The 26635-nt window shown below is 41.7% G+C and overlaps 1 protein-coding gene across 3 annotated transcripts in view; it reads left to right on the top strand.

Moving 5' to 3' along the window:
* LOC144090954 (aldehyde dehydrogenase, dimeric NADP-preferring-like) overlaps nucleotides 1–26190 on the top strand; it is a 119254-nt gene extending 93064 nt beyond the window's left edge. For 2 of the 3 annotated variants that reach the window (XM_077622892.1, XM_077622894.1), the window contains 6 exons: nucleotides 2705–2913; nucleotides 8399–8516; nucleotides 10700–10841; nucleotides 10927–11093; nucleotides 15493–15592; nucleotides 24252–26190. In XM_077622892.1, coding sequence (XP_077479018.1) covers nucleotides 2705–2913; nucleotides 8399–8516; nucleotides 10700–10841; nucleotides 10927–11093; nucleotides 15493–15592; nucleotides 24252–24565 — 1050 coding nt within the window. In that variant the 3' untranslated portion in view covers nucleotides 24566–26190. The remainder of the gene's footprint in view (nucleotides 1–2704; nucleotides 2914–8398; nucleotides 8517–10699; nucleotides 10842–10926; nucleotides 11094–15492; nucleotides 15593–24251) is intronic. The other variant, XM_077622893.1, reaches the window with a different exon arrangement.
* Nucleotides 26191–26635: the final 445 nt, after the last annotated feature.

The raw sequence follows: 26635 nt of genomic DNA, 5'->3' as shown, positions 1-26635 counted from the left end.
CACAGCCTTGAGGGAAGCCAGTGCTTAGTGTAATGGAGGAAGTTGGTAATATGTCGTATTCCTTGCCACATCTTCTTTGGGTTATTTTCTGTGAAGTGCTCCTCAATTTTCTTGGTATATGCTGCCTTGGCCTTTTTAATGCCTCTTTTCAGCTCAGCTCTGGCAGCTCTATATTTTATCTTGTCCCCTGATCTAAAGGCGGAGTTACGGCATTTGATGAGTGCCTGTGTCTCATTGGTCATCCAGGGTTTTTGGTTAGGAAAAACCCGTATTCGTTTATCTATAGTGACGTTGTCAATGCAGTTTTTATGTAAGAAAGTACAGAGTCTGTGTACTCCTGGAGGTTGTCGTGTACAAAAAGTTCCCAGTTGGTGCGGGAAAAACAGTCCTGCAACTGAGAGAGTGCGTCGTCGGGCCAAGTTTTTATTATCTTTATTTGTGGCGTTGTTTGCCTCCGGAGTGGAGTGTAAGCGGGGGTGAGAGATAGGCAGAGGTGATCTGATCCAGCTAGGTGAGGGAGGGAAGTGGCTTTATAAGCATGTTTGATGTTAGAATAGACATGGTCAAGAGTTTTGCCTCCTCTAGTGTTACAATTTACGTATTGAATAAACTTAGGTAAAACAGTCTTTAAACACGCCTTGTTGAAATCACCAGCGACAATAAAAACTCCATCGGGGTGGTCAAGCTGTTGTTTGTTTACAGCCGTAGCAGGAGGTTAAGTGCCGTGTTAACGTTAGCATTCGGAGGTATATAGATAGCCGTTACTATGACGACAGTTAGCTCTCTCGGTGTTCTGTGACTCTCTCTGTTCTGTCGCTCTCGCTCTCTCTGTTCTCTCTTTCTCTGTTCTGTCTCTCTCTCTGTGTGTTCTCTCTCTCTGTTCTTTCTCTCTCTCTCTTGCTGTTCCGTCTCTCTCTCTCTCTCTGTGTTCTCTCTCTGTTCGTCTCTCTCTCTGTTCGTCTCTCTCTGTGTTCTCTCTCTGTTCTGTCTCTCTCTCTTTCTGTTCTGTATCTCTCTCTCTGTTCTCTCTCTCTGTGTTCTCTTTCTCTCTGGTCTGTCTCTCTCTCTGTTCTGTCTCTTTCTCTCTCTCTCTCTGTTCTGTTGCTCTCTCTCTGTTCTGCATCTCTCTCTGTTCTGTCTCTCTCTTTGTTCTGTGACTCTCTTTGTTCTGTCTCTCTCTCTGTTCTGTGACTCTCTTTGTTCTGTGACTCTCTCTGTTCTGTCTGTCTCTCTCTGTGTATTCTCTCTCTCTGTTCTGTGACTCTCTCTGTTCTCTCTCTCTCTGTTCTTTCTCTCTCTGTTCTGTCTCTCTCTCTCTTTCTCTCTCTCTCTGTTCTGTCTCCCTCTCGCTCTGTTCTTTCTCTCTCTGTTCTGTCTCTTTCTCTCTGTTCTGTCTCTCTCTCTCTGTTCTGTCTCCCTCTCTCTCTCTCGTTCTGTCTCTCTCTCTGTTCTGTCTCTCTCTCTGTTCTGTCTCTGTCTCTCTCTGTTCTTTCTCTCTCTCTCTGTGTTCTCTCTCTCTCTCTCTGTGTTCTCTCTCTCTGTCTCTCTCTCTGTTCTCTCTCTGTTCTCTCTCTCTCTCTGGTCTCTCTCTCTGTGTTCTCTCTCTCTGGTCTGTCTCTCTCTCTGTTCTGTCTCTTTCTCTCTCTGTTCTGTCTCTCTCTCTCTCTGTTCTCTCACTCTGTGTTCTGTCTCTCTCTCTGTTCTATGACTCTCTCTGTTCTGTCTCTCTCTCTGTTCTGTGACTCTCTCTGTTCTGTGACTCTCTCTGTTCTGTTTCTCTCTCTCTTTTCTCTCTCTCTCTCTGTTCTGTTTCTCTCTCGGTTCTCTCTCTCTATCTCTCTCTCTGTTCTTTCTCTCTCTCGCTGTTCTGTCTGTCTCTCTCTGTGTTCTGTCTCTCTCTGTTCTCTCTCTCTCTGTTCTCTCTCTCTCTTTTCTCTCTCTCTGTCTCTCTCTCTCTCTCTGTTCTCTCTCTCTGTGTTCTGTCTCTCTCTGTGTGTTCTCTCTCTCTCTGTTCTTTCTCTCTCTCTCTTGCTGTTCCGTCTCTCTCTCTCTCTCTGTGTTCTCTCTCTGTTCGTCTCTCTCTCTGTTCGTCTCTCTCTGTGTTCTCTCTCTGTTCTGTCTCTCTCTCTCTCTCTCTCTGTTCTGTCTCTCTCTGTTCTCTCTCTCTCTCTGTTATCTCTCTCTCTTTCTCAGTTCTGTCTGTCTCTCTCTCTGTTCTGTCTCTCTCTGTTCTATCTCTCTCTCTCTCTCTCTCTGTGTTCTCGCTCTCTCTTTCTCTCTCTCTATCTCTCTCTCTATCTCTCTCTCTCCCTGGTCTGTCTCTCTCTCTCTGTGTTCTCTCTCTCTCTTTCTCTCTCTCTATCTCTCTCTCTCCCTGGTCTGTCTCTCTCTCTCTCTGTGTTCTCTCTCTCTCTTTCTCTCTCTCTATCTCTCTCTCTCTCTCCCTGGTCTGTCTCTCTCTCTCTGTTCTCTCTCTCTCTCTGTGTTCTGTCTCTCTCTCTGTTCTGTCGCCCTCTCTGTTCTGTCGCCCTCTCTCTCTGTTCTGTCTTCATCTCTCTCTCAGAGAGAGAGAGAGAGAGAGAGTCAAAAACTGTTTTGGTTTCTAACATAGCCTCTTAAAAATCATCAAGCAGTGCAGTCCTCAGGGAAACCATGTTTTATTATACTGTTTCATATTTTTTCCTCTCTCTCTTGATATTTGTAGGATTTGTATCCAGTGGTTACAGGTGGGGTGCTCGAGACGCAGGAATTATTGAAGCAGAGATTTGACCACATCTTCTACACTGGAAGTAGCCCGGTGGGCAAATTGGTGATGGAGGCTGCTGCACGACACCTCACCCCAGTGACTCTGGAGTTGGGAGGGAAGAGTCCTTGCTACATCGACAAGATTTGTGACATCAGAGTTGCCTGTCGGTAACTGTCGAGTGAATGATAATGGTCAAGAAAAACTATTGCCAAAGTTCTGATTGAAAGCATGAGCAGTGTAGAAAATATTACTAGATTTATCCTAACGATAGATAATAAATAAATATTTTACCAATATAACAAAAAAACACTATCAAGACACTGTGTAAGGCAGGAGTTGTTATCACACCTCAGTTTATTTGGGCCGGTCTCCTCCTCCCCCTGTCGGTCTGGGCTCCCAGATAGTGCCACTGCCCCTCAGGTTAATGATTGCTATTCAGAAACCTGGCAATAAAAATAATAACAATAATAACTAACAATAATAATAATATTGATAATAATAATGATAATAATATAATCATCATCATCATCATAATAATGACGACGACGACGATGATGATGATGATAATGACGACGACGATGACGATGACGAGGACACTGCCCATGACGATGACGATGACGATAACGATGACGATAACAATAATAGGAGCAAGGTGGGTTCCACTTCTCCTTTCATGTGGCTCTTTGGATGGGGGGGCTCCTCCGCGTACAGGCAGGCTGGTAATGGTACTAGAGTTTGGCTCCTTCTTCCTCCTACGTCCTACGTTGATTCCATTTAACATTTTTGTCTCTGTCCCCTCTTTCACGGTGACCTGGTAAGACCACAGCGGTGGTCGGCTTCCCGCTTGCATTGGTTTAGTTTACTCTCCCTCGATGACTGTCCGCTCCCGTGCACTGTATTGGAGGCTGTGCTTTATTTCGGTTTGTGTGGAGGGCTGGAACAGCGACATGAAGTGCGGCAAGTTATTGGGATTACACAGGCAAATGGTTATGTGCTCCCTTGTCGTTTTCTCGAGGGCTTATTAAAATTGTTGAAAAAACTGCAATCATATAATCAATCACACCAAAAAAACTGTCTTCCATTCCTCAAGAATGTCACAGACTGATCTACTCAAGACCAGGGGTGGGCAAACTGTTCCACAAAGGGTCGCAGTAGATGCGGGTATTCATTCCAACCCATAAAGAGGACACTTTTTCACCAATCCGGTGTGCTACAAGTGCAATTACTGGATTGCAGTCAGGTGCTTCTTGTTTTCTGCAGAAATCTCATTGGTCAAAGTGTCTGTGCTGGATCTGTTGCTACAAAAACCTGCACCTACAGCAGCCCTCGAGGACAGGTTTGCCCACCCCTGCTATAGGGCTTAAGCCAAGGCAGGAAAAAGTGTCTCGAAAGACAAATTAATTTCATACATCAGGAAACAGCTAATACTACACTTTCAGCTTGTCCTGTGAGAGGTCGCCACAGTGAATCAACTTTTCCATTTCACCCTACCCACCAGCCATTTTCATGTCCTCCCTTATTACTTCCATGTATCTAGGTCGACCTATAGCCATGGTTTCCTTGCAGTTCCGGCCTCAACATTTTTTTACCGATCTAGTCCCTATCTCCTCTGGACAAGCCCACACCCTCAATGTCTGGTCTCTATGACCTTGTCTTTAAATTCCCTAACCTGAAGTGTCCCTCTTATTGATTACTTGTACAATCCCATAAACAATGCCTTGTGCCTTGGAGGTCAACGAGAATCTAAACAATAGGGCATTAGAACCTGTATAATGTGAGAGGATGATAAAGCTCCCCAAGAAGTCTCAAATCTAAGAAAACTGAAAATTAAGCAAATATGTATGTACCGTGTAATCTTTTAATCCTGCAAAGTCATTTGAAAAAAAACACGTAAATATCATGGGTAGTGCCTTGACTATATCAACATCTGGGCCATGTTGTCAAGTTAAACCGACTGTCAGAAAATGTTGAGTGATGTCCCTTAGTAATTGACGGAAACGTAGAAAAGGAGTTTTTGGTTGCAGTTGGCCATCGTAGACAAGGAGTGTAATGACGAATGAGATCAATGAGACCTATTTCAATAACTATGAGCACATTTTAATGAGACCTTCTTCAATCCCCATTTTGGACTCGAGAGAGTCTGACACCTGAAATTAATACAATTAAGGAAAGACCAGCGGCATCATCGTCTGGAGAAATTGTGTATGGTGCATGGGGCCGGAAAAGGGAAGCAATTTGGCCATCATATAGGGTGGAGGATGATTAATATCCTTTTTCTCAATGGCGGCAGATATTAATCACTGACATAGGGATCGGATAAAAGGAATACAACAACAACCACACAAAATTAAAATAGCTGAAAAAATAGCAGTGGAGATAAGGGCCATAGTTATCAAAGCCTTGTATTTGTCGAAGACATTACAAGCATTATTCCACATAGAGGTGACAATCCCTGAGTGGGATTTCATCTCAATAGACAAGGACTACAACTTTTTCAAGGTGACAGTGAGGGATCCATCAGGGGCTGTGTAATTCGGAAAACTGTGCAACATTGATCACCAAACATGAAACAAATACCTCCCCTTTCTGTGAGGATCATTTCCACTCCACCTCCATGTTGATGTGGCGTGTCACCAATTCATGGACAGCTTCAAAGCCGTCCCTGGTGGAATTAGCCAGACGCTGCTGGTTATAATGTAAATAATGCGATCTACATTTTTATTGGGGCTGACAGGAAAATGGCAGAGATCAAGGGAATGTTCTCAAATCATGTGCCTATTTGATTAGTAAGTTTATATTAATCAGGAATATCACGGGGTATCCCTATACTATAGGGATACCCCGTGATGTTCCTGATTAATATAAACTTACTAATCAAATAAGCACATGATTTGAGAACATTCCCTTGATCTCTGCCAGGGGTCTCAAACCGTTTCCGCCGAGGGCCGCAGTGGGTCCTGGTCTTTGTTCCAACCGATCTAGTGCCGACATTTTAACCAATCAGGGGTCTTCTAAAATAAGTAGCACCTGACTTTAATTAACTGATTACACTTGTAAAAGGTATCCTCTTGTTGAGTTGGAATGAAAACCTGCACCCACTGCGGCCCTTTGAGGACCGGTTTGACACCCCTGCCCTATAGCATCTATATAAATAGGGGAATTAAAGAATGGGTGTTTGGGGTCGCTAATAGAACTGTGGTGACGGGTTTCCACAGTCTGTTTTGTTACTTTGAAGAGATTAGCATGAATGCCTAGTGGCATGATGAAGGTTGGATAAATAGCAGACACCAGAGCGCATCGATCTGTCCAATAAGAAGGGAAGACATTAAATATGGTAACTCCACTACAAAACCACCACACGTCCGCCTGACCTAGTGGTCACCAGAGGCAGTGTTGTTAGGGAATGATTCTAACTTTTGCTTCGTGTGGGAGAGTGGATGAATATTTATAAACACAGGTAGCATTCAGAGACATTTTACCGGCATAGGAAATCAGTATGGGGGCCGTTGCTGGAGACAAGGGATGAATCATATCCCATTTTGTACACGGCTCAGGTGGAATGTCTCGAGACATGACCTGAAGAATGCACGGCATGTTTGCTGGCGTATCTAAGGGGATATCAGGAACTTAACGGGGCATGCTACCATACACACGAGACAGTCGGCCTCAGGGTACACTGCACTGGCCGCTGATGCTCTTTCCATCCATAAATTTCTACAAATTGTTCTCACCCCCAATGCAACCCCTAGGGCATTTGACAGTTCTTGAGTAAACTGGGCACCAACCTTGGTCTTCAACTAAATGCCCATGTCTGTGCTCTTGTGCGGCCCATTGGCATCTCTGACAGACGCGAACAAGAGTAAAGTCCAGATTCAAAGCATATGAGTTAGCAAGAAATCTATACAACGTGAGGCGATGGCGATTTGAGGGGAGCCGGTGTACGGAGTTGCAGTTGTCAGGGGAGGGGAGATATTTAGTGATCGAAGATCCACTGTTTAACTTAAACGAGCATGACCTGCATCAAAGGTACCCACTCGTATTAAATTCAGGCACTTAGCGATTTGTTCACATTCGATAGGGTGGGGATGGGAGGCACAGGAAATTTGCCAATGAAACCCTACGCTACGGTCATATAATACAACCAAGACACAGAAGATAGATAATATTGATAATTAGGAGCCCAAGACCAAGGGTAAAATTTGCACGCATCGAATTCAAACGTGACTTGAGAATTTCCTGGAATCATTAGGCATTTTTCTTTGCTGGTCGGGATGGGACATTCTACGGCTGCTTCCGCAGCGACTCCTGGTCTTATCAGGATGATGTCCACCAAGGTGATGGCCATTCCTCTCAATGTCTGCGTCAAAGAGAGTCGCATGTTGAACACCACGGAGAGAGATCTTGCCGCTTTTCCTCTGGGCTGAGTGGAGCCGGGGTGCAGTCGGCTTCTTCAGGACCTTGGGGTTAGACTACCCGGTCCCCCAGGTTGACTCACCAGGTTTATTCGGTCTGTATGCCATAAAATCAACCTTTGTCAAGTGATGTTATCAATGGGTGCCAGCCGGTACCAGATAAGACGTGGTTTTCCGGTTGTCCCCAAATGGAGAGATGGCAGAGCCGAGGCAGATCTGGCGGGTCTTGTAGACAAGATGTCGAAACACGTGTCGCCCTTTCCTTCAAGACGTACTGCTGTGGCCGTCCGCTCAGTGACCCGGAAGGGTCAGACCATTTCCGTTTAATTACTTTTAATCACACAGAATTACAAACATTCATTTTGAAGGGAGTGTCTGGTTGTCTTTCTGTCAAATGGGAGAACCTGATGGTTAGTTCTTTGAGTCCAGGTGGGCCTAGAATTTCAGCAGCAGTCAATGGAGCTCTGGGTGCAGGAAACGGTCTGTTAGTGTGACATTCGAATGGGGTCCAATCTTTAGAAAAATTTAATGACATTGGAATATGGGGAGGGCCTGCAGCCAATTAAGTGTGGAAGAAGCTAAAGCCTTAGCTATCTTTTCCTTGATGTTCCTGTTAAACCTGTCCTTGTGATTGTGGATGGTGCACAGACCCAAAATGATTTTTCAGCCCCATCATTTTTTCCACAGCTTGGAAATTTTTATTTTTAAAATGAGTTCCATTGTCTGATCAGATTTTCTAGGAAACACATGTGTTGGAATGTAGTGATTAACCAAATGTTTGATCAATATGCTTGCTGTTTCAGATTTGCAGGGATATGCCTCTGGCCATCCCGAAAAGGAATCCACTATGACTAGTATGGGCTTCAGAAATTCAATTTCTTTTGTGTTTGTGATGGATCCATTTACCTTCTTTTCGCCATATTCCATCCTCATCTTTGATGCCCCCTTTCGACATCCACACACTCTTTTCTTCTGGACATGCAATTAGTTGCAGTGTTTGACAGTACCCCGCCATTTGATCTGCTTATTCGGTCGAGTCGAGTCTAATCTAATCTAATATTTTAACTCGAAAAACACACAAACTTAAAAAAATATTGGGGTGAAAGCTCTAGTTTTGTAGGTAGTTGCCATATGCGCAATTCAAAACAACTGCGAAAGGGTCCCAACCCTATAAGAAGTCAGTCTTAGAACAGTTAAGAATTGCATATAAGTGATGTTTGTTTTCTTTTTTCTTTTTTAGACGTATAACATGGGGAAAATTTGTCAACTGTGGTCAGACGTGTATTGCTCCAGATTACATCCTTTGTGAGCCTTGTGTCCAAGGCCATGTGGTGGAATGCATCCAGCAAACTCTTTTGGTAATTCATTTTTAAAAATCCCAATAGTTCTCTTTTGTTATTGTATTTTCATGACTATATCACACGGCATATTAAAAGGCGCATTCTCAGCTATTTCTGTATTGAAAACACAGGGGGTTCCGTGTTATTGGGCACAGGTATGGTAAAACATACACAACCTTAAAACATTTGGTAGTATGAATATCATATGTTCCATGCTAAAGCATGTTTTTAAAAAATCAGCAGGCACAAAACTAAGTTGGGTTGCATTTTATTGATGTATCTTCATCTTTGGTATACCCTCTAATCATTATTAAAGACTGGCTTGTTGCTGTGCTGCTCCTCTTGCAATAGCTCGATCAAAAGTGCAAGCAGACATATTAACCAAACTATCCACCGAGCATTCACAAATTGTGGTGGAACACACTCGGCGCTTCCTTCCACTATTACCGTATTTTCACGACTATAAGGCGCACTTAAAAGTCTTAATTTTCTCCAAAATAGACAGGGCGCCTTATAATCCAGTGTGCCGTATATATGGACCAATATTAAAATTGTTATCAAGATAAAATAAAATAAATCAGTCGATAGGGTACACCATCCTCTACAGGTCTCGCGTCTTCGGTAAGCAGCCTGCGACCTTATTTTCCCCCGTGCGCGGTTCATGCTGGGATATGTAGTTCTTTTGTCAATACACCCAGTATGACGGCGAGCACACTAATTTGGTGCTCGCCCTCATTCCGGGTGGATTGATAAAAGAACTCCAGCCGCTAGATTGGCGTCAACAGAGCATTCAAAGCTAGACTGCGAACTCTCTCTCTCTCTCTCTCTCTCTCTCTATATATATATATATATATATATATATATATATATATATATATATATATAATATCGCTCAAGATTGAGCCGCAACAGCTCTCGCACTACGACAAGCTTCCCCCAACTCTATTTTCCCCGTAGAAAATGTAGTGCACAGTGACTCCTGGGATATATAGTGTAAGATAAGACAAAGTCTCTTTGCAATTGCTTGTTCATATTGTATCAGTTTTTGTAAGTATAACAGCATCGTAGTCGTCTTTGTGAATGAATGATATGTCAGCATAAACACTCAACTGTCTGACTGAATTATCAATCTTACTATTGTGATTGGGTTGACATGTCAGCACAAACACTCAACTGTCCGACACTGATCAATTACTTTTTGCCCTGCAAATGACTGAAACGTATCTGTCCAAAGTCCTGCTGACAACTGTCAGTTTTGCCTGTATTTAAGACTCACTCACTGGTCATTCGAAGAGAGCTTGCAAGGACAACAGACTGTGAGCGATCACGCTGTTCGAGCTCTCCCCATTCTGCAGTCTGGTAATAAACTGGATCTCCTTTAAATTGGTCTCACTCTTTCTTAACCTGCTCCTTAAGTTGTTTTACAGACTTAACGTATAGTTCTTTTGTCAATCCACCCAGTATGACGTGAGCACCAAATTAGTGTCTAGTGCTTTACCAGCTGACATCAGGTGAAAGGCTCACTGAATTGCTGGGCACACATAGAGACATGCAACCATTCACACTCAGAACCTTACCGCCACTGAGTGAAAATCGATCCGATGAAGTCCAACCGAAGTCAGGCAAAAGAACCACTACACCACAGGTTGGCTTACAACTTTGGAATCTTTTCTTTTTAGGTTTCAAACATTTTGCCTGTTTCAGTGCGGGGTCCATTGGCTTTTGAAAGACAGGCTACCACACTTCCCTAGACCTCACTCAGACAGTCTCATATTATCCTTGAAACTTTTTGACTTGGCGAACCTCACTTTCAATTGAGTCATTCATTTACTGAACCGCCTATCCTCCACACAAGGGTCGCAGGGGCTGCTGGAGCCTCTCCCAGCAATAAAAATAAAAGTTGCTTCAATAAAAATAATTATTTTAATTTAAAAAAAACAACTAATTTCACTCAAAAGAAAACTTTCAAAGGATAAAAGGTGTTTGAATGCAAATATAATGACTCAAAAAAACTTGAACACATTCTTTCAGTGGAGTCAATAAAGCAAAGCGTTCTTCAGTCATATATCAGCATTAAGAGATTTTGGAACTAGAGGCAGTCTTTTAAATGCACCTGATGGTTGTAAAAAAAAACTGTAATTTGATTGTAAAAGATCTAATAGGTTTGAAAGTAGTTCATGGTCAACTTTATTTTCTCAAAGGAGTTTTATGGCCCTGACCCCAAATCATCACCGGACTATGGTCGCATCATTAACCAAACTCACTTCAACAGACTTGTAGGTCTGATGGAGGGATATACACCAGTGCTTGGTGGCCAATGTGACCCATCACAGCGTTATATTGGTAGGAGCCTTTTTCATACAACATGCACAGCTACATACAGTAAATGTGTTGTTCAAGATTGTTACCTAAAAACTTTTGTCAACAGCCCCAACCATCTTGAAGGATGTGCCACCCAACTCCAGACTGATGCAGGAAGAAATATTTGGTCCCCTGTTACCCATAATGACTGTGAGTGGCTTAAATGAAGCTATTGATTTCATCAATGAGAGAGACAAACCTTTGGCCCTCTACATATTTTCTTCTGACAATAAGGTGAGCAAGCTGGGAGAAGCATATTGCTCCTACTAACACCGCGGTACCTGCTCCTCCTGAAACTATTCATTATCATAATTGTGATAGTAAGAATAACAATTAAAACACAACATTTAGTAAGATTGTGTCTGTTCAGATTTACTCTGTCTGCCTCATTTGGACTATATGACTCCCACGTTCATCAAGCTTTTTTGGGTGTAAGTTAACTCATTAGTTGACAAATAGCCAAATTTCGATTAAAATATAGGCCATGTATTTTCATCTCCACAGAAGAAGTTTTGTTGTGATTAAGAAAAAAATGGTGGTCAATATGATTTATTCATTCATTTTCCATTCCACTTATCCTCACTATGTGTGCTGGAGCCTGTCACATAGGGGAAATTCTGAGTTGATTACAAGGGTCACTGGGGTTGCTGCAGCTTAGGAAGAACAACTTGGGCACCAAGCTTCTGATAACCTTCTATAGAACCACTGTAGAGAGCATCCTGGCGTACGGCATCACAGTGTGGTACGCTGGAAGCACGGCGGCAGACAAAAAGGCCATGCAAAAAGTGATTAACACTGCCCAGAGGATTGTCGGCTGCTCTCTGCCCTCACTGGAAGACATTGCCAGCCCTCGTTACCTCAGCAGAGCCAAGAACATCATAGGGGACCCTTACCACCCTGGTCACAATCTGTTCCAGCTGCTGCCCTCTGGCAGACGCTATAGGTCCCACAAAGCACGGACAAATAGGCTTAAGGACAGTTTTTTCCCCACATCCATCAGAAATCTAAACTCGCGGTAACATAACACACATTCCCTTCTGCGGTAATATGAAAAGATGTTTGGGTGGTGATCTGCCTCCTACTAGCTGACTGAAGTAAGTGAAAGACAGTGAGAGGTAAGCGACCTGTATCCAAAACAGCAGAATGCCAAATTACAAGTCCGTAACTTACACTTATTTAGGTCTTTTGCCGAGTAAACGTAGCTTATGGAGAAGCACCATCAATTTCGTCACACGCAGTATCTGCGTGTGATGACAGCGTGTGATGACAAGTAGGCTTTTTTTGTGTTGTATAATGACGACAGGGCCTATGTCCGATTATTATTATTATTATTACACCAGGGCAATTCGGGCAACAGGCGGTTTGACACTGAATGGGTGGCCAGCCGATCACAGGGCAGAAGTACACGGACAACCATTTACACTCACACTTAGAGTGTTCATCCAGCCGACTCAGCATTTTTCTTGGAATGTGGGAGGAAACCGGTGTACCCGGAAAAAACCCACGCAACAGAACATGCAAACTTCTCATAGTGCGGATCTCACCTGGGATAGAACCCTCGACCCCAGAATGTATGAAGCCGAAAGGCTAACCACTCATCTGCCGGGGTGCCCACTATTGAAATTGTAAAATAAAAATAATTTATGCATTGGTATACCTCTGCATTGTTGACAATATTGGTAATTATCCAAGAATTCCAGAAAACGGTGTATGAGTCAATAGAAAAGAGACATTAGTCCATGGTAAGCTAAAGCTTCCTTTCGGTTACCAACAACACCACACTATTTGCCAAGACTCAATAAACGTAAAAAATGCTGCAAGCACAATAATTTTTTATAATTAATAATAATAATAATTAATAATGTTTCTACAGTGCAACAAACAAACATTGTCAAAATGGGCGATTGCACAACCCATGAAGACTTTTTTGTTTTTTCGACAAAAACAGAAAGTTCCTTAAATTTCTCCAGCATTTCTTTTATTTCCGCTATTGGAATCCTCGCTTCTCCCTTCTCGTCCGCCTTCTCGTTATATTGCTCCTTAATTGCCGAGTGCTGCATTACATCTAGTTCATTCAGCTCCTCCGTTGAGTTTGATGTTATGCCCCTTGACCAACTCGTCATTGTCTTACTCGCTGACCCACAACACAAGGGCGATGCCATCCACGATAATGTCGCGCGGAGCTTGCACTTTGAAACTTTTCTGGGAAATTCCACTATCAGCTCTCCAACCACGAGCCCCCCAGAGTCCGCTGAACGAGCTCTATTTTCAGTTTAGGAGCACGGCGTCCGCCGTAATGTCACCTGGGTCTCGCATTACTGAAAAAAATCCACCTTCACCGTGGCTCTCTGCCATCCAGTTCGCCAAGCAAGCTCTATTTTCAAATAAGCACCACAGCATCTGCTGGAAGGTCACATGGGGATTGCATTTTTCATAAAAATTAACCCTCACAGAGGCTCCCGGCCACTCAGAAAAATCTATTTTTGGATAAAAGTAATGGCCACCGACTGCTGCCCGCCATTTTTTTTCTCAGTGTAGAGTTTAGTGACAGTCCCCTTTCTTCCACCATTTTCTTAGTGGTAACCAGAAGAAAGGGTGTCTTCTGCTTGTGAGTTTCAGCGTGAGTTGTGACATTTTTAGGAACTTTTTTATACTTAATATAAAAAAACACCAGACGTCTTTTGGAGAAAACTCATTTCAGCTCGCGACCATACATGAGGGTGGGAACGTAAATCGACCGGTAAAAAAGAGAGCCTCACCTTTTGGCTCAGCTCCTTCTTCACCACGACGGACCGATGCAGAGGCAGCATCACTGCAGACGCCGCACAGATCCGCCTCTCGATCTCCCGCTCTATTCTTACCTCACGTGTGAACAAAACCCCAAGATACTTAAACTCCTCCACCTGGGGAAGGACCTGATCCCTGACCCGGAGATGACATGCCACCTTTTTCCGACTGAGGGCCATGGTCTCAGATTTGGAGGTGCTGATTCTCATCCCAACTGCTTCACACTAGGTTGTGAATGAGGTGGAGATCACGGCTTGATGAAGCCAACAGAACCACATGTGCAAAAAGCAGGGATGCAATACTGAGACTACCAAACCGGACCCCTGAACGCCATGGCTGCGCCAAGATATTCTGTCCATAAAAGCTATTAACAGAATCGGTGACATAGGGCAGCCCTGGCGGAGTCCAACCCCAACTGGAAACGGGTCCGATTTACTGCCAGCTACGCGGACCAGTCTGACACCTGTCATTAAGGTGAGAAGTTTGGTCATCCAGGAGGGTCTCAGAGTAGAGCTGGTGCTCCTCTGGATCGAGAAGAGCCAGATTGCGGGGTGTGCTGGAGCCTACCCCAGCTGACTCCGGGCCAGAGGCGGGGGACAACCTGAATCGGTGGCCAGCCAATCGCAGGGCACAAGGAGACAGACAAGCATGCACACACACACCTACACCTAGGAGCAATTTAGAGTGACCAATCAGCCTACCATGCATGTTTTTGGAATGTGGGAGTAAACCGGAGTACCCAGAGGAAAGCTTCCCAACTCTGTCATGACCTTACACATCTCTTCTGTTGTTTTATTACATTCGAGGGCCCTGTTTACATGGACGTCTCAACTCTAAGGAGAGGGGTGAAAACACAAGTCAGACGTCTGAGCGTGCTTGTGCGTTGATAGATGTTTAGTCAAAACAGATGCAGACTGAACCACCAATAAGCCTTGTGGAGCATCTGTGGTGGATGCAGGTGCAGTTCCCAGACCAGATTTAAACAGTTCTGTTTGTTCTTTTGTTTTTTTTCACATTGTCATTTTATCAGTGGTGGGCCGTTGGGGCCTTCAAGGCCTTCTCTGCTGGCCTAAGAAATATCTGAATTATATATTATATTTTTTCCATCAATACTTATTAAATAATTCCAAATTGTCTGTAAGCTTCCTTTCATTGCTTTTCCCCCTGGTTGCACTGCTTCCAGATGTGTGTTTTCATATTGAAGCATTTAACCAATCACATTTCAGCCATTATTTGTTGCCAGGGTCAGAAATCTGCCTCAAGGCCTTCACAATCAGTTCTGCGGGCTCTGCTGCATTAAACAAGCGTCGATAAGACTGTTGCTTTAACCAATCAGATTTTGAGTTGGCAACACCACAATCCACAATGCATTGCCGCAGGCGTAGGGATATGTCATCGCTTTCACCAACTATAATTGGCTCGTGATTAGCCAGAGCTACCAAACTGTATCTGGAGCGAGCTGCACAAGCAAAGATATTGTTGTGTTGATTTAAAGCCATTTTCAAGACGGACTATGCCAGAAATACGACGGGACAGGCTCAGCTTTCAGCATTAGTTTCGATGGCGATAGAAAAGAAGGAAGAAAGAAAGAAGGATGGATATTGTGTACAGTTAAAAATGATTTTTGGTGAGTAAAATATGGCTATATTCCTGAATAATATTTCAATTGTGTGCCCGGTTCTGATATCTGAAAAGCTCCAGTGTTTGTATTTAAGCTCCAGTGTTTGTATTTAATCATTAAATGCTGCTAGTAAGTGGATTTTACCCTTTGAAGGCACTACGAGAAAATGCACGGACCGCCACTGCATTTTATTCTTTTGACATCTGGTTATTTGCTTTATTTAAGGTGATTCAAAAAATGATTGGGAAGACCACAAGTGGAGGCGTGACCGTCAATGATGTTCTGATGCACTACACACTAATCTCGCTTCCATTTGGAGGTGTAGGTAAGATGTCTTTACACTCTAATTATATATTTTGCTACAGGTTTGTAGAGGATATTTTGTTAGCCAAACAACCAACATTTCAGATTCCACACCTACTGTATGTTGAAGTGGTAAAATTCTCTGGGTCTTCTGTAATTAAGTTTTATATTATGCTGGCTATTGTGTTTTCAAGTGTTGTGTCGGCTACATGCTCATGGCCTTTGTATGCTATGTATAACTCTATCTAGGGCGTTTTAGGTAGATTTTTATGATGGTTTCTTAGGTTTAGTCTTTTGGAAGGAAATGGATATAGTGGAACCCCTTATTTACGAATACCTCAATGTTCAAAATATTCAGTTTTAGCCACAGGCCAATGTTCGAGACTTGTAACAGTGTATCGTGCATGTTTCGGTCATTTATTTATGCCTTACAGTACAGACATTTAGAGGTGAAGGATCAGTCATTGCACTCTGCCCAATGTTGTGGTTGCTTGCTACTTGGCTTAGTGCAGTGGTTCTTAACCTTTTGGAGCTATCGAACCCCACCAGTTTCATATGCGAAATTCACCGAACCTTACTTTAGTGTAAAATAAAACATAAACGTGATAAGAAACATATTCACATTTTCAATGGAAACAGAAATTGTCGTAATCTCACAAATGACGTGTTTTGCATTTGAAATCTGCACTTAGGGGTGGAAGAATCCAGTGGCGGGCGGTGCATTTTCTGGTAGCGCCTTCAATGTATCAATCCAACCCTCAAAAACTATTTTATGGCTATAAAACCTCTACTGCAGCTACAGCTGCAACACATAAAAAATAATCAATAAATTAATGCACAAAAATGGGGTAAAATCCACTTCCTAGCAGCATTTCATGATTAAATACAAATACTGGAGCTTTTCAGACATTAAAACCAGGCCAGGGGGTGATTTTCCCGGGAAAAGACAGCGATGAACGTCAATGGCGTACGGGCAAACATTGCCCGAAAATGGGGTAAAATCCAGCCAAAAACAGCATTTATTGATTAAATACAAATACTGGAGCTTTTTAGACATCAGAACCGGGCCCGGAGTATCATTTCCCCGGTAAAAAGACAGCGATGAACGTCGATACGTCCATACGTGAAATGACAAAAAATGCACTAAAATACTAAAATTAGGTAAAATCCACTTCCTAGCATCATTTATTGATTGAATACAAATACTGGAGCTTTTGAGACATTACAACCAGGCCAGGGGGGTGATTTTTCCCGGGAAAAGACAGCGATGGACGTCAATGGTGAAACGCCAAAAATTAAACTGGGGTAAAATCCACTTCCTAGCAGCATTTTGTGATTAAATACAAACACTGGAGCTTAAATACAAACACTGGAGCTTTTCAGATATCAGAACTTGGCCCACAATTGAAATATTATTTAGGAATATAGCCATATTTTACTCACCAAAAATCCTTTTTACACAATATCCATCCTCCTTTCTTTCTTCCTTCTTTCCTATCGCCATCGAAGCTAATGATGAAAGTCGAGCCTGTCCTGTCATATTTCCGGCATAGTCCGTTTTGAAAATAGCTTTAATAGATTGATAGCCATCCGCTGAATCAACAACAATTTAAGCGTCCTTCACAGATCTTCATTGCGAACTTGTATCTGGGGAAAGGGTTGAGGCGTATCTTCCAGTAATCAGTCCTCGGAGCAAGGACTCAGTGAATTGTTAAGTCTGGAGCCAGCTGTCCTGAGAGCGACCTTGGAGTAAGCGTTTGTCTTCGTTGAAAGCACATATTAATTCTAACTCTAACATAAAAGCGATCAACACATATATATATATTGTTTAACATAGTTACACATTTAGGATGAGCATTACTATTCCTAATAAGCAAATATATTGATTAATATAGTAAGCATGTATATTATAAGGCTTTATATTCATTGCAAACACATTTATAATAATGATTACTCCAACATTCCCCCTATATTATACATTTGCACATGATCCCCCTAATAAAACTTCAAACACATTTATAATAATGATTACTCCAACAATACACCAATAAACAAAAATCACAATAATTTATTCCATCACTATAGTTTGTGAAAATCCAAAATTTTGAGTGATTAGTCAAAATTAAATCTATTAGCTGGTATTCTATTATGATCATCGCTTCCTTAGCAAGATTGAGAACTAAATTTGTTTTTTTCTTTTCTGCAATTACACAAATTAACTAAACATACACCAAATCAAAACTTTTTACTGTAATAAATAGCCAAACTTGCTTCCTCCATTTGCAAATTCCTTCCTTCTCATCAGTGAACATAAGAAGGTAGACTTGATTCCAAGACAATAGAATGATACAAACAAAAGTCAACTAAACTAAAAAAAAAAATACAAAAGGCAAACTGGGCCGCTTTCTCCATGGGAAAACAGTTATCTTGTTCTCTGCTATAATTACATTCACATCAATTTATGTTCATAAACAAATGAATACATTTGTATTTTTTAATAAAATTGAACTACTACCTCAGTTTATCAAGTTTAATATTTTAAGCCAGACTTCATAAATGTGCCCTTTACAACAATTTAACCACATAACTTATAAAATGTATGCTAAATAAAAACAGTCCCAATTAATTCACTAATGGGTATCGTGTTGCATAATTAAACAGTTGTTTAAAATTAAAAACTCAAATTTAGTAAGTTTTTTTGTTAAAAAAAATAACATTACATTGTCTTTGTAGTTTTTCTATCATCTATAAAACTTTCTTAATCAATATTTGTTGGAATAATGATTCAAACCTTTTAAATCATTATTAGTAATATTTAATTAAAAAAGGAAAAACATCTTTCAACATAGCTGCTTACAACTTCGAAGGAGATACCTTGTGACGTCGCCTCAGTCCACAAGGCATTCTGAATTGCAGTAACTGAATCATTGTATTTAATCGCGACATTCGAAAAACATGTTTATGTAATCAGTACAATAACACCCTAGATGTTTAGAAAAACAACAGTGTGAGGAATGCATTATAAGGTAAACAAAGTAGTATTATAATGTAAACAAAGCAGTATTATAATGTAAGCAAAGCCGTATTTTCAAATCTGCTGTTGGAGTCTCGTCATAACAGTCTCATTGGGTCCTGCCGGGAGAAGTGTCCGTAACACTGTGTCCTCTTTTCTTTTTGTCCTTGAGGAGACGAATGTGGAGGAAAAAGTCCATGTTCCCATGACTTGATTTATAGCCTTACTACTTATTAAAAAATGCTTACAACACATATAGAATATTCCATAATAATTCTAACATTCCCTCCTTTTACTATATGTTTGTTATTCATTTTATGACAAATTCAAAATGAGAGGGATATCTCCGTTGGCTGTTTTAATTTTACCCGCTTAGGCTCTACTCGTTCGGCAGGTCTGAAAAGCAGAAAACAAGATCATTTTCGCCCAATTCATCCTCGGAATTACCATGCTCCTGGAATTCACTGCTGTCGTCAGCACGCTTCATTAGTAGGGGATACAATTCATGCAATTTAGAATTTGTAGGGGCAATCGCAGTGGTTATAAGTCGGCTTATCAAAGATCTTAAGCAGGGAATAATACAACACCCACATAATGTCAAAATCTTAGCAAAAAGGGCTACGGAAAATGCAACAGATTGGGCCAAATCAAGAGGACTTATGGCACCAGCTTTTCAAGGCGGAATTTTCCGACTCCAGAATGCTTCTTCATATTGCGGTTGAGGGTCTGCAGGCCACTAATGGCCTGGGTGAGAGACCCACCGGGTGACGTGTTGTTGAGTGCAACATTTTCAAACATTGCATACGCCCCCTTGCTCCGCAAGCAGCATATCAACTGCTATGCGATCCTGGAACGCCATAAGACTGGTGGCTGCCAATTGTTCCTTTATCGCCACAAATCCCTGTTCAGTATAGTTTCCAAGTTTTTGGACATTGTAATGCAGGTAATTTATCCGATCAACATTTTTGTTTGGAGTAATTAAAAGAAAAATAGACTCCCAACCTGCTGCGATCTGATTAGCCAGCTTATACTCATCTGGTACACCCCGTGGATGCCAATCGCATCAATGTATGTCGGATCACCCTCTCTCCATGCCGATCGACGCCGTCGCGAGGGGCCCGCCATCATACCGGATTTCTGTGCAGCCAATTGTATCTCCTCTACTGTAGATGGAAAAACAGACACTGATAATAGCAGTGAGACCAAGGCACAAAGTCCTGCTGCATTTTGGCAGTAGTTGTATAATTTGTTTTGACCCCACCACCACCATAGGTCAGAACGTGGAATCAGGGGTGCAGTCTGTTTTAGGACGTGGGCACACCACGTCACATTTATCGCTCCCAGTGCCGGACCGTGCCCTGTGAGGACTAAGCAGGTAAAATGATTAAACGCGACATGTGTTGAAAAGTTAGGTTTGTCCTTTGCTGCTCTTGTAACAGAGTATACATTATTCCATTTCTCACAATTTGGCTTACATCTTTCATCATTATCTCCTTTACACAATCAGGGGTAATTTGCGCGGGTACTACTCTTAAGAGAGGTCGGCCCCCTACATGTTATACAGGTTTGATTCATAATAGCTGCATTTTCCATCAACAATAACCAATTATTTCTTACCGCCTCCCGTTTGGGAACTCCCCGTTGCAGAAATGAATTCTCTGGTCATCTCAGATTTTAATTTTACTATGGCGGATCCGGGTGTTTCCATCTCTGACGACCTTCTTACCGTCTCCATAGACATGGTTCTCCACCTGCCCATGGACTTAGGAAAAACGTCAGACAAAGATCCACAAGTTAATTTGTCAGTCTGAATTATGATTTGTAATGCCCCCACCGTATGGGTTAATTTTATCGAAGGCCTGATGGTTTTTTCGCACGCGTGTGTCATCCAAGCTTGCCAATCTAGACCATTTTCTGCAACAAGGTTTCCCCAATCTGTTTTAGGACTGTTATGTACCACACATATTCTATAAAATCCATGTGTATCCTTTGAAATGGATATGTAGCTTTTGTAGCTTGACATAAGGGGGAATCGCCCGTGTTTTGGCCATATATCTGCATTATAGATTGAATATATAACCTCCCCCTTTTTTGAGGCATGAAATTTACCATGTCTCAAAATGGCAGCCCTCACAGATAAGTCTTTTGTTTTTGTTTAGTCCCCCAGGTTCCCAAAATTTCCCATTGCAGAAATCAAAAAATTTCATTTGGCGAAATTCTTTTCTTTTTGTTTCTGTTCTACTCTGCCACCGCCGTCCTCGAAAGGCTTATCAGCGATTTCAGAAATATTCCACCTTGATATTAGAATATTGATATATCTTGGTGGCCAGCCAATTAAAACACAAAAGACAGACACTCATCCACGCTCGCACTCATAATCAAGGAATTTGCTTTGAGTGCTCCCCCAATCATCCACAATTTTGGTTTGTTGGAGTAAAACTGGAGTACCCAGAGAAAACCTACGAATTCTTGAGGACACCAGGAATACTCCACACTCCGGAAGGTCTGGATCCACTCCGCATTAGTAGATCCTCGAACCGCAAGATTGATGCCTGAAGAAATTAGATAATTAATGTATTAGATTCACATGCCACATATCTAAAAATAGAAATTTGTTCAATTGCCACCGCCCCTTACCCCAGTCAGTCAGCATGTAGACTGCCATGCGAGTGGCTGTGATTAACTATCTATTCGCCAATAATGCAATAACGGAAAAGTTGTGACACATTGAAACACACACACACCCCCTTTTAGTATTTTAACCGTTTGTAAAAACTTTATCTCCATGTTATGGATTAAGTTACACCCCCTTTCAATGTTATCGAATTTTGCCCATTCTAGTCAACCCATCTACTTAAAGCATTTCTCCAAGGTTGATATTTTATAATTTGGAGATGTTATTTTTAAAACATAGACATTATTTCATCACTTGTTTCACACCATGAAAGGCCCCACCTGAATTTAGATTTTTTTGTAGATATTCCCCTTTATCTAAGCTTGTTATTGCCAATCGTTATCACTGTAACATTCAGGTGTATTAACCCCATAATTGCAATGCAGTAAGTTTTGGCTAAATTCTTAATTTGTATGCCCCTAAAGTAATAGACAGTAATAACCTCCCAATAGTCATCAATATGACCTATACCAAAGCATATTCCCCCTCTAGGTCAAACAGGGAACGTATTTTGTGCACTTAAAGACGCTCCATGTTTCTTCTAGGGAAACTATGCCTATCTTAAATCAATTATCTTATCTACCCCAGCCAGGTTGAATTTACCTAACAATTTGGACGAATGCCATGAAATTACTCATTTCCGCATTGTTAATTTCATGTCTGATTTCTTTAACAACCAAATAACTCTTAATACCTAAGACATAGCCTCTCGGCGTCGCTCGAAACTTGAACATTTCGAAGGAGGACCGTCGTGGTGCTTTTGTTTTATGAAACGGCATCATCTGGCGATCAGAGTGAGGACAACCATGGCACAGCAACTCCCGGCGGACTACATTGACAAGCTAGCCGCTTTCCGCACCTACTGCTCCAAGCAGTATATATATATATATATATATATATATATATATATATATATATATATATATATATATATATATATATATATATAGTTCGCAGTCTAGCTTTGAATGCTCTGTTGACGCCAATCTAGTGGCTGGAGTTCTTTTATCAATCCACCCGGAATGACGGCGAGTGCCAAATTAGTGTGCTCTCCGTCATACTGGGTGTATTGACAAAAGAACTAAATATCCCGGCCTGAATCGTGCACGGGGGAAAATGAAGTCGCAGGCTGCTTACCATAGATGCGAGACCTGTAGAGGATGGTGTACCCTGTCGACTGATTTATTTCTATTTTCGTCGGCGGCGCTCGTCTCGTCGGCTCCCGCTCGGCGCTCACAAAAGGCGCTCTGCATTAAAAGGCGCCCTGTCTATTTTGGGGAAAAATTTGGACTTTTTTTTACTTTTATGCGAGCCTTATAGGCATGAAAATACGGTATATATATACATATATATTATATATGGATCAATATTGAGCCACAACAGCTCTCGCAACTACGGCAAGCAGCCCCCGACTCTATTTTGCCCGTAGAAAAAGTAGTATGCAGTGACAGCTATATAGTTATTTTGTCAATACACCCAGTATGACGGTGAGCACACTAATTTGGTGCTCGCTGTCATTCCGGGTGGATTGACAATGAACTCCAGCCGCTAGATGTTGGCGTCAACAGAGCATTCAGAGCTAGACTGCGAACTATATATATAAATATATTATATATGGATCAATATTGAGCCGCAATATCTCTCACAACTACGGCAAGCAGCCCCCGACTCTATTTCCGGTGCACAGTGAATGCTGAGATATATAAAACGGTGTTTCATTTCGGTTGAGCTCGATCTAGCACATTAATTCTATGTTCCCCGTCATTCCCAGTGGAAGTTTCAACTGTGGTCCGAGCTTTCAGGAAAGCAGAAATTAATGACTCGATTAATGACAACTTTGGTGAGATGGAGACTTGCGTGTTGGATGCCGCATTCGCCCACCTGTTCAACATGAGTTATTATGCTATTGCTGTGTCACGAAAATACTAATACTTTAACCTTAAAGAGAGAAAAAAACTTTGTTTATTCATGTTTGGAGTGAATGGGGTTGTCAGAAAGCTGATTTGTAATCTATTAATAAAATTTGGCTTACCTAAATGACTGTTTTGTTGACATTCCTTTTAGCGCAGCACCATCTCATCTAGTGGATGCATACCGTAACCCCAGCCTCTACTGTTGACCCGTGTAATGCGGAGTGGTGCACCTTACAATGCGGTGCGCCTTTTATATGGGAACATATTGAAATGTGTCATTCATTGAGGGTGCGCCTTATAATGCGGTGCACCTTATAGTTGTGAAAATACGGTAATTATTAAACGGTATTACAGAGTCAAAACAGCATCATTATTAAAAGTCAAAACAAATGAGAACCAAAAACGTCAGGTACCCTCTTGGAGGTGTCCTTTGTTTAGACTAAACAAGTCCTTCAGGAGCAAAGCTTATACTTAATTGCAAGCAAGTATAATAATAATAATCTGCACATAACTAAAGACCAAAGCATTCTTTAATAGAAAGGCCAAGCTTATACTTTGTTGCAGGCAAATGTATAATAAAATGAAATAACATAAAAACTGACAGTCAGAAATCATCTCAGGGACAAAGTCGATAAAGTTCACGTTGTGCCGGATTTGTAGGTAAATGGTGAAGTCATCCTTTTTTGAGGTTGTAGGAATTAAATTCTCTTGTCTAGTGCAGATTTTCAGCATATCACACACTATGCTACTGCTCCAAATTGTATTTATCCATCATTACAGAGATTCAAAGGAAACCAGAACCTCCTCAAATCACTTAAACCAGTTCACAGGATTTTTAATGTTCAGTAATAATCAATAGCAATGAAACTGATCTCGCCTACTAATCTAACCAACTGCCAGAACTGTAGTATTTTTAGACCAAAATTCAAATCCCTTTATTACTTTGAAAAACATGAAAACACTAACAGTGTTAATATGCTGCTTAAATATCACGGAGTCAACATGGCTAGGAGCAGACCTGTGGTGCATGAACACAGACTGCACTGTTCTGTTTGTGATTTAATTACTACTTTATTTTCAGGCCAGAGTGGAATGGGGTTCTATCATGGCAAACACACCTTTGACCAGTTCAGCCACCAGAGGGCATGTCTACTCCGTACCCTTGGAATGGAAAGTATCAACCTAGCTCGGTACCCACCTCAGGACCGCCAGCGTGCCAGGCGAGCACGGTTGGCCCTCAAATCACCCTTGATTGATTTATCAAGGAAGACTTACATTTGGGCTATCAGTGTGACTGTTATTGCATTTGGGCTCCTCATCACTTTAGTAGTTATTCTGCTCATTGCTGCAGGCTTGAATTGTACCTGCTGGTACTGGAGAGGTTTTTTCAATTAGACAATTTAAAGGAGTGATTTATACAGACACAACATATCCATTGTGAGATTATTCAAAGATTAAACTAGGTGTATCTGTATTATTCCACAAAAGGCCATGGTGAGTGCAAGTTTTCCTTCCAACTGATCCAGCATTGACAGTTTAACCAATTAGATATCTTTTGGACAAGTAAGCAACGAGCAGCCCTGATTGCCATAAACGGATTACATGTTTAAAACACCAGATTGGTGAAAGTGTATCTTCTTCATTCATTTGAATGAAAACCTGCACCCACTGCAGCCCATGAGAACTGGTTTTGACACCCATGAGTTAAGATATCCATCTATTCGATTCCATTTTACCGTTTTCCCGTTGACGAAAGACCACAAAGTCCACTGGCTTGTTTGCAGATTTATTCATGCCTTCCGAAGTGTGCTTGTCACAAGATTCAAATAGTGTACAGCGATGAAAATACACCGCAGCCCGGCAGCTTGAAAAATAAATACAATTTGTCGGAAAATTTCAACCCATTGGCCCGGTGCCGCGAGTGGATAGCGCGTCGGCCTCACAGCTGTGGGGTCCTGGGTTCAAATCCAGGTCGTGTCCACCTGTGTGGATGTGCATGTTCTCCTCGGGCCTGCGTGGTTTTCCTCTGGGTACTCCGGTTTCCTGCCACATTCCAAAAACATGTATGGTAGGCTGATTGGTCACTCTAAATTGCCCATAGCTATGAGTGTGAGCATGAATGGTTTTCCGTCTCCCCGTGCCCTGCGATCGGCTGGCCACCAATCCAGGGTTTCCCCTGCCTCTGGCCTGAAGTCAGTTGGGATAGGTTCCAGCACCCCCCGCAACCCTAATGAGGTTAAATAAATGAAAAAAATGAACAATGAACATACAAACCGTATGACACATCGCGGGTTGTCCAATGTCCTTGGTAAGAACATCTAGAATTGTTTACAATAGCCAATGTTCTTGATAGATAGTGATTATCATGGGCGTAGTAGCAATTATATTACCTTGTTCACCCACTTCATGTAAACAGACCTCTCTCTCAATGTGCCTTGAATTACATACAAATTAAATTTAATAACAAGAATTATTTAACAATATTTCCCTCTTTTGTGGTTTCAACCACAAATACAATTGATTAGCTAAATTCATTGATTCACAAATTGATGCAGTGCAAATCCCTACACAACCCCATTGGTTCACATACTTTTTTTTTCCTTTCACTTTCATTCATGTAAAAGTGTCCACAGATAATTTCGACTTGTCCCTTCCTCAAAGAGGATTCGAAGATTCTGTCATTTTGACATCAGGACGTTTATGGGGAAAATAAGTTAATTAGAGCAAATATTTTTCACAAGCATATCAGCAGGCATGATTTTCTTTCTTCCTGTTTTTATTTTCTCTTGATCTAACTGAGAGTAAAAAATATATACTGTATTTTCTCGCGTATTGACCGCCTCCGAGTAAAAGCCTTACCCTTAAAATTGTTGAATTTTGCGATTTCTCTTGTATAAGACACCCCCTGATTCATAATTTTCAACTCCATATTCATGCTTTTAATAGTGAAGGAAAGTAACATTTAACATGTACAAGTAATATGTAAATAGAAATAAACATTAAATTTGTTAACTTTCAGACGAGCTGTGTCTGTTTTCCCAAGCAGGGAATCGGGCAGAAAGAGGGCATAAAAATGCGGCGATAACACAAACACAGGATGACCCTGCCAGCGAAATGACTACAAGCAGGAGGCAGGAGACTCCCTTATCTTCTCGGAGGAAGGCACGGCTGGGGCCTGAGTCTTCCATACCCTGGGACGATGGACACGAGATGATGGACGTCTGACAGTACGGGGGAGGATGAGCCTTTCCTTTGTCCTCAAGTTGTATAACGAAACTTTAAATTAGATTTGGGAAGATTAAGGGAGATTAGGGGAGATTAGAGAATATTGGGGTAGATTAGGGTAGATTAGGGTCGATTAGGGTAGATTAGGGTAGATTAGGGTAGATTGGGGTAGACTAGGGAAGACTAAGATAGACTAGAGTAGACTAGAGTAGACTTGTGTAGACTAGTGTGGGGTAGAGT

This window comes from Stigmatopora argus, chromosome 16 (genome assembly GCF_051989625.1).
Source record: "Stigmatopora argus isolate UIUO_Sarg chromosome 16, RoL_Sarg_1.0, whole genome shotgun sequence".
Taxonomy (NCBI): domain Eukaryota; kingdom Metazoa; phylum Chordata; class Actinopteri; order Syngnathiformes; family Syngnathidae; genus Stigmatopora; species Stigmatopora argus.
This window is presented reverse-complemented; position numbering and strand designations above follow the sequence as displayed.